The sequence below is a fragment of the Watersipora subatra genome, unplaced genomic scaffold (assembly GCF_963576615.1).
Source record: "Watersipora subatra unplaced genomic scaffold, tzWatSuba1.1 SCAFFOLD_27, whole genome shotgun sequence".
Classification (NCBI taxonomy): Eukaryota; Metazoa; Bryozoa; class Gymnolaemata; order Cheilostomatida; family Watersiporidae; genus Watersipora; species Watersipora subatra.
Genome location: NW_027045397.1, coordinates 693,685 through 702,594, shown reverse-complemented (window position 1 = coordinate 702,594; position 8,910 = coordinate 693,685). Strand labels below are relative to the sequence as shown.

The 8,910-nt window shown below is 36.6% G+C and overlaps 1 protein-coding gene across 2 annotated transcripts; it reads left to right on the top strand.

The window, feature by feature from the left end:
• The first annotated feature begins 933 nt into the window (after nucleotides 1–933).
• Nucleotides 934–5,800, top strand: LOC137410423 (uncharacterized). 2 transcript variants are annotated; one of them, XM_068095839.1, is made up of 6 exons: nucleotides 934–1,027; nucleotides 2,070–2,216; nucleotides 2,922–3,086; nucleotides 3,927–3,986; nucleotides 4,268–4,431; nucleotides 5,246–5,800. In XM_068095839.1, exons 2-5 carry the CDS (start codon nucleotides 2,139–2,141, stop codon nucleotides 4,331–4,333), a joined length of 369 nt encoding a protein of 122 aa, XP_067951940.1. In that variant the 5' UTR covers nucleotides 934–1,027; nucleotides 2,070–2,138; the 3' UTR covers nucleotides 4,334–4,431; nucleotides 5,246–5,800. The 2 variants fall into 2 exon arrangements, with proteins under 2 accessions (XP_067951940.1, XP_067951941.1); XM_068095840.1 differs by having other exon boundaries at nucleotides 971–1,027; nucleotides 2,112–2,216.
• Nucleotides 5,801–8,910: the final 3,110 nt, after the last annotated feature.

The following is an 8,910-nucleotide window of genomic DNA, read 5'->3' as shown; positions in this document are numbered from 1 at the left end:
TCAGTCTCTTACAGCTAGGAGCCTTAACTGTCAAAAAAAGACTCTCTTTGGCATGTTCTCCATCTGGTGTTGACGCAATTTCTATGATTGATTTCTTCCAATTCTGAAGTTCATAATTTTCAATTGACATTTTCTAATTATCGAATCTTTTAATGTCCTTTGGCGTCTTGCTGCTTGTACGTATTATATGCTTATCCTGTGGTCTGGCTACATTCCCTATCGGTATCTTGTTTTCACAGTATTTCCATACAACAACCTTCTCTAGTACTTGAACCAGTAATGATCAATTCAGTTCCCACAAGCTAAGCAAAAGTGTGTAAACTGAATAATATAGTCAAAATAGATTAAAATGACAAAGCACATTCAACACTGATGTCGTGTGTGGATTTGTGTTAGTTTTTAGTTATACATAACGTAAATTCTCAATATCCACCCATGGGTTTTTAAGCAAGAGTTGCATAAATCAGTTATGTAGGCTAAGTGTTTTTTATTTGAGCTTTGTAGAAACATGGTTACTCTACAGTCAATGTGATGGAAATAAATACATAGTCGCAGATTACCTGCTTTTTCCTGTACTATGGTGGTACTTTTCGGTTGTAAACAACAATTGCAAACGAAATGCGTGCTTCAGCGACCAATCCATTGGCCATGACCCTAGCATTAAGCTATTCTAGGCGTAAGGTGCCGGTGCGTATATCGATATATCATTGATATTCGTACGTTATTGGCTAATAGCCTATAAGCTGCCACGATTACTTATGTTTACGGTGAAAATAACTACATGTATGGACGATTGTTTGCATGAGTGTAAGGATATTACGCTATGCGTTAAAGTCTATCAAAACAATTATTTATTGGAAGGGGTCAGGTATAATTGCAGTGGCTCAAAACCTGGTCAGTTTCTGGATCGTTTTGTAGGGGTGGAGCTTAATCCGGAAATACAAAAGCTTTAAAGTTAGTCGAACCACTGCAAACGTTTAGTTGTTGATAAATCGAGTAGTTATCTATTTGTTTAACAAAATATCACGTAAGCATCTTTTCCAAGCAAATTTTTAATTACAAATATGAGTTCTTTTAGCAAAATAACATAGAGTATTTACATAGCTGTTTATCGTAGTTTTTTCTTGTTAAGAATAAATGGTAACACGCTCACAAAACGGAAAAAATCTTCTCAAAAATACACCATTAGTTATTCTGTATTCGTTTATATTTGAAAAATAGTTATATATTTTTTTAATATGAATACACTTTTGTAAAGCGGTATTACATAAAATATTGAAAAGTTACGATTATGTTCTGAACAAAGAAAATGCATATTAAAACGGTTGTCCACTTTGTTACCATTCTGAGAGCCTAAAATGATTCTATTTTAATTCACTGTAAATATTAGTATTAGCATCTCGTTAGGCATTGATTGTAAAAATGAAGGCAACAGAAGACATCAGTTTTTTATCTTTACTGTATTTGCTGCAAGCACACACTTTTTTAACAACTAACTTTATATTACTACCAAGTCTCAACTGTAGGACATTTTGAAGCAACGACAGTATGTAGCTACCTAAGGAACAACCATTTAATTGTGTATCTCAAATTTTATTTGAACTTGTTACTACAATGGTGCGCTGTCAGTAGCACCGCCAGGCCTAGGCTGTATCTCATCTGTTTGGTTCACAAAAAGTGTAGGAGAGGAGGCAAGGTAAAGCAAGTTTTTGTAGTCTTCTGCAATGCAGGGCAGTTATATTTTTGGACTAGACAGCCTGCCTGTGATCAGTAGTCCTCAGTAGTCAGAGTCGCTTACTGCTTGCAATTTGTCTTAAAAAATTAATTGAAATGCACTGCATATTCATATTGCTTCAAGACCTCAGTGGGTCATCATGTATTCATAACTGACTTTTTGTATTCATCATTTCATCTTCTATATTGACCTACCTACAGGCCTCCCGTGCCTGTAGTCGGCAATCATGTCGGTAGGTTATCGAAGCCTCGATAGCTGAATGACATGATCGCTGACGACAGTCAACTTCTACGAGGAGCCTGAGGGCCTACCAAATATATATTTTTAATTGCAGTGCATTTAAGCATTATGCCGCTCCTTCTTGCCTCATTGTTAGACGAGTCTGAGCAAGCTATCAAAGCCCATGAAATCGAATATGGCAACAAGTTTTACACAAACCATGAGGACGGCATATTCAACAAGCATGAAAGACTTTTTGAAGGTAATCTCATATCCTTAAAGCACTTTTTCTTCACTGCCTAATTTGTGATCTTGCGTTAAAAATGAACATTTTATACCTCGGATATTTTAGTGTAATATTGATGTTGAAGTGTAACCTTGATTGTAAAATGTAGGCCTATGCTTGGTTGTTGTGCAATAGAAGTACATGTCAATAGTAGCTTATATGTTTTTATGCTGCAGTTTGATGGAGCCCTTTTTGGTTTATTTTTGTACCATGTGATCTATGACGTCACAGGCCCTACTTGAAGCAGAGTTGACACAATTTTCATCAGTTCACTAGCAACTCACACTGGATACACACCATCTAAGTCTCAGCAATAAAGGATTACTCTCTATAGACACTCAACTTTTAAGCTTAATTTGACGAAGTGGATATTCGGGTATATACAGACATGCAGTGGATTACGATCAAGCTTATAGTGCAGCCTTGATTAGAAGATATACATGGACTTCAGTGTACAAGCATTGGCATGCAATTGAGATGACATTAAAAATCATTGTATATATTAATAACTACAATCAAGCAAGCAATAAATGTATCAAGCATCATATACATGCAGCAGTTAGTTCCCAATTGAGTGTTAGCAATCAAGTAAGGCTAAAAACCTACAACGTCTTCAGCTAATGAATCTAAAAAATCTGTACCATGTTTCTTAATTTTAAAATTTTATCTGCTCTAATTTAGCAAGGTGAAGATATTTGGAGAGGTAAGAACGTCATCCATGACAGTCAAAGCTATTTATGTATGTATGGCGAAGAAAAAGAGTATGGCGAAGAAAAAGAGTATGGCTGCATGTACGGCCCTGAAAGACAGCAAACCCAGAAGGAAAAGTACAAAGAACAGCGGAGGGTAAGTTACCGGTACACCAAGAATATTTTACTCAGCCTATTATAAGGGATATTTTTGGACAGCAAAACTCGGTCATTGTATGTCCAATATATTTAGACAGGGCTATCCTTCCATGTCTTTGCAAATGCACAGATAGTATAGTATGGATTTTACATAGAGATGATGAATAATATTTATTACTTTTATGGATTTTAAATTGTTTTATTTCTGAAATAGCTATCTTGTAACAAAAGCATGCGTGCACATTTATATTCTTGTAAGCCAAAATCAGAGAATGCAGTAAATCTAAGTCTACACTACTGTGAGGGTTGCGACATGTCTAAGCTGTATTCGATACTTTGCTTTCGGTCTCACAGTACATCAAAGTTCAAAAACATTTTCTCTTCTTTTATTCATCTACACTCTCATAGAAATTTGGTAGAATTGCAAAGAAACACAGACTTGATTGGAATGCTCAGATACCATATCCTTGACCCAATAGCCAGTGAAGTTTACGGCAATCTGTCTCATTTTTCTTGAGAATTTCTCATCGTGAGGCCTCACACATGCGCCAGATAGTATTATATCGCAGTTCACACCTTTGGTTAAACTTGGACGTAATATTTTATTTTACATTGAATATTTCACACCTAAAATTTGCAAAAACAATCATTAAAAGCAAGATAGAATGAAAGCTTATTTTGGAGTTCTGGCAACAAGGCCTTTGTTTGGACTCTTTTGCCAATTTAAATTTAGTTAGATTGTGCCCACAAATATAAATATGCTATACATGTGCATAAATTCATATATGTTGTCACATGGTGTCGATATACATAATTTACGTATTGTTTATATTTTTAGTCACAGAATCCAACAAAGAGACCGCATCCTCAAGACAATACATCTGATAGTAACACGGAGGTACTCACTCACATAACCAGCAATAAAATTTTAGGCAAATCGTGCAATATTAATTATGGTTAAATGTGGAATTTCATTGGTAGGCGAATCTTCAAGCCATTTATAGCCCTAGATTAGTAGCTAGAAAAACGTGAAGTTATAGTAGGATAATGCAGAAGAACCCCTTGTGTAGGCAGGATTAGGTTTCAGAAACAAATTATTTGCTGCCAACTGCGATATTTGTTAAGTTGCCTGTTCACACCCAGCCAAACGTTCAATGCCTCGAGCATTCTGATTTATAGCTCAAGATAAGGAGGAAACGCAGTGCTTGCTCAGGATGGGTAGGAGTAAGAGCAGAGGCTATGTGAGCTTCCATAGATGTGGGGAGCATCTACGAAACGCCACAAACGACAGCATTATAGATGTAACTCAGACACCTGATGTTACTTTCATACCTAACAGTCCGGTGAGTGGTAATATTCAGTAACTCAGTTTTAAAATTAGAACCCTGTTGCATGATGCTTTTGTGTCACTTTAGTGTAAGTGCTCAGTGTCTGAATTGGAGAAAGTTGTGCAGCGATGCTCCCAAGTCTTTGATTCCAGATTTGTAAAGCATATCAAATCGCTGGCATGCGTTTTGCTCCAAATCAAATCACTTAGAAGGGTGACTGCTCAGCTTTCAAATAAAATGAAATTAAAACCATCATCCACTATGTAATTGATGGTTTTAATTTGATTTAATTTACAAACTGGGTAATCCATTTTTATGGTGCTTTAATGCCAATCTCATGATTGGTGATTTGATGTAATGTGCAAATCTCTAATCAGGATTTGGGAGCATCTCTGGAGTTGTTATCAACTCTTTGAGAGATTGATAACAAGGTGCCACAACACCATCCGATTCATAGACTGAGTACTTGGACTAATTTCGCTGTTGTCTTGTACAAGTCAACTCTATGGGCTAAGTCAGTTGAGCAATGTAGGATTGGAGAAGATATATGAAGTCAGGAAATAATTGTGAAATAAAACTACTGTAAAAACAGTAATAAAGTCAGGAACTAGCAAAATCAGATTTGTCCGGTTCTTTGAGATCGCCAAATTACCTTCCAGCTAATCACAATGTCCAATGTAACTTTCCAATCTACTTCATTAAATTAACAAATAGTATTCTTGTCAAAGTCAAAAATTGTCGCAAATAATGCCACTTGAATACTGCATTCACAGTACTTTACAAGTTCAAGGAGATGTAAATACACATGCTATGATTGTTTTTATTTTAGATCAAGGATCTCCAAGAGGAGTTTGCAGGGAGTAAGAAATGGCAGAGCAAAAATGCTTCCTGAGGCTTTCTAATACAAGCAATATTTAGATAGGCATAGAGCAAGGTTGTTCCCCATAGCTGTGGGTGAACTGGCAATGAAGGGAAGTCACGCCAGATGGCATCTGGCGTGCCCTCTACCTCATTGCCAATTCATCTGCAGCTATAGAGAACAAACTTGTTCTAGATAGGAATACTTTTATATGCAAAATCTCGAACTGTTTCAGCTTGTACTGTGCTCAATTTTGAGTGAATATATTGATCAAATTAAAACATACCTACATACATAAAACATTCAGGATTTTCAACACTGATTTTTTTTTTACATAAACCATACTTATATTCACTTATTTTCACATATCTACATGTAGTATATGTAGCCCTTTTCTACTCTGTTATTCTGTTCTCATTTGTGCTTGTTAAAGGCCTTTTATGGCTTTGGTGCTGATGTGGTAGTAATTAAGTTATGTGCAACATTTTCTTTTTATATCAAATAAAGTAAAATTATTAAACTTTACGATTTATCATGATAGATTCGTCCGATAACTAAAACAACCTACTTCCCATCATTGTTCCAGTGGTCCATCACCAGACATTTTGTCATTGCGCATCGACTTTTCAAACAATGTATGTTGTACAACATCAGCAATGCCAATAGACATACATCATGCTGAAGGTTTTGTGTGTGCTGCCCTCTGATTTTCCAGAATTGGCTACATTGTGCTTGTGGAGGTAACGGGAAAGCTGCTAACAATGATGCACAACAATTGCCACATGCATTATTTATATTGGAGCAAGAAAATACATCATCATGCCAACAAAAAGAAAATATTTTTTGCTCAACAAATCAAGAAAATTTTTTTGGTCACACAATGCTGTACATAAATAATAAATATATAAGCAAATTGACAAATGAATACCTACAGAGTGCGGTCATGTTCAAAATCTAAACAAAGTTAGTTGTTGGAGAAGTCGGTGTTTGTAGTAAAGATAAGATAGACTAATGTCTTCTGTTGCCTTTTCACAATCTTTGTCTTACGATACGCTAACATAAATAGTTACACTAAAATGAAATAGAATCTTCTTTAGCTCTCAGAATGGTAGCAAAGTAGACAATTGTTTCAATGTGCATTTTATTTGGTTAGAACATAATCACAAATATTCAATAACTTATATAATACCACGTTACATACACGTAAGTGCAATCATATTACAACGTATGTAAGACATTTTTCATACACACTGTATAAACGAATACAGAATAATTAATGATGTATTTTTGAGAAGATTTTTTTCCGTTTCGTGAGCATGTTACTATTTCGTCTTAACACGACAAAACTACGATAAACAACTATGTGAATACGTTATGCTAGTTTGATGAAAGATCTCATATTTTTAATTAAAGATTTGTCTAAAACGATGTTTATGCTTTATTTTGTTACAAAAAAATAATAAGATTACAGACTCAATTTCTAACCGACTAAACATTGGCACTTGCTTAAAACCTCGTCGCTTAGTGCCGACAAAACATTTGCATTTCCGGATTAAGCTCCACCTCTACAAAACAACCCAGAAACTGACCAGGTTTTGAGCCACTGCAATTATACTTGACCATTGGAAGGCATGATAAATGCATAGACCGAGATAGTGACAGGGCTAACAGCAGATGTTGATTGATAAGCATTACATGCCAACAGTCGCGTATTGAAGAAAACTCGCAAGAGTAGGGTGGGGACAACCCCTAGCTCTAGATCTCTGCGCTTTAACCAACGCTACAACCTGCTGAATCCAACAGGAGGGAGCTGAAACCAACTCATTTATGCTCTGCTGAACCCAACAGAGTGCGCTGAACCTAACGCTGCTGACTGTACAACCTGCTGAAACCAACAGGAGGGAGCTGAACCCAACTCGCTTCCGTTCTGCTGAAACCAACAGAGTGCGCTGAAACCAACGCCGTAACCTGTTGAAACCAACAGGAGAGAACACAACTCTTGTAAGGATAATTATTTAATTATCCTATTTATTTGTAGTCATTTTTTGTGAGCTTGCTGTTAGTGCCGATTATAAACGATATTTCTCAAACAATAACGACTTTATTATAGTAATACTAATCATGCATCCAATTCAAGAGTCACACCCAAGCTGAACTGCCTAAAAATTAGTGGCAGTATTTATATTACATAAGCGATTGGCCTAGAGATTGACGGTTATCGTTCAAACCGACCAATCATATCGTCTTGCTGACTGCCGAGTTTCTAAGAATTTTCACATACAGAACAATAAAAAATTATCCCTAGACAATGAGCCATTATAGCATAACAATCTAAACACTAACAAAAAGCCCAGGAAATTCTACATATACTGGGTAGCGAACAGTAAGTGTAAAAAAACATTAAGACATATTTCGATAACGAAAAGGGCTAATTACAAAATCTTATCTCGAGAAAACGTAGAACAAAAACGGAAACAATATTGTTTAAGTAATCTTAAACCACTAACAATTAATTATAACAGAAACTTAGAATATTTTGACATGTAACCATGAACATAAAAAATGTCTTCCAATGAGTGAACGGTAAGAAATAAATTATAGAAGATTGTTCACTGCGTAAAAGCCTTAATAAATGGCGTCTGTTATCTTTTCTAGGTCATTCACTATCCCAGAAGTCTCTTCTCTATATATATATTGGCTACGTCACCTTTTCCCTTTGATCAGTTCACCATGTTTTTCTGCGCCGGGTGTCCAGAGCGCCTTGATGAGCCTGACGTCCATGGGACCGATAGCATCCAAATAAGACAACTCTTCGGAGTTATTCCTCCACGGTCTTTTTCATGGCCACCACTCCTTTCATAGAGTTTGTTGTTTAGAATATCTCGCTTTATTTTTACGTTTACAACACTATCCTCCCCTAAAACTTCATTCTGTCCCAGAATGGCATTACTTCTATGGCAGACATCTAAGCGGTAGTCCGGTAGGTGCTGACATAAATTAGTAGGATGGGTTGGCGGAATAGTGTGATCCCCCAGCTTGGATATCTCTGTGTGATCCTGGAGCAGAGGGACGGGTTGCTCCATCACCTCTGAATCAGGAGGGCGATCCGTTGGCTTAGGCAGTTTTTTTCTGCATATTCTGGTGGTGCTTAGTCTAATATCACTTTCATATTGAATAGGGTTTCCCCCCTTGCACTCCATTTTAAATTTCTGGTTTGTCAGATACTTGCTGATGGTGCAGAGATTAGCATCTCTTGGTTTAAGTTTAGTACTGCATCCTTTCTCCGTGAAGAATGATTTCAATGAAGCTTTGGTTCCGACAGAAAAGGTGGTGGGTTCATCTTTCATATCATCTTGGATTCTCCACTTTTGTAGATAGAGCCTTGTACCTCCTTTATACAAATTGTGCGGCTTTAACTCCTCTACTGGCTTTTCAACCTCAGCTTTCTGTATCGGCCCCAGCCGATATGCTAGCTGATTAATAAGCGGTCTATCTTTCATAACCGAGACTTAATGTTTTACTACTTGGTGGCCACCAACATCACCTTTGCTGGAGCTGAACATTTTCTGATGCTTTATCAGCGGTGTGTTGACTTGCTTTGGTTCCATTTCTGGCAGAGATTGCGTCCAACTGGG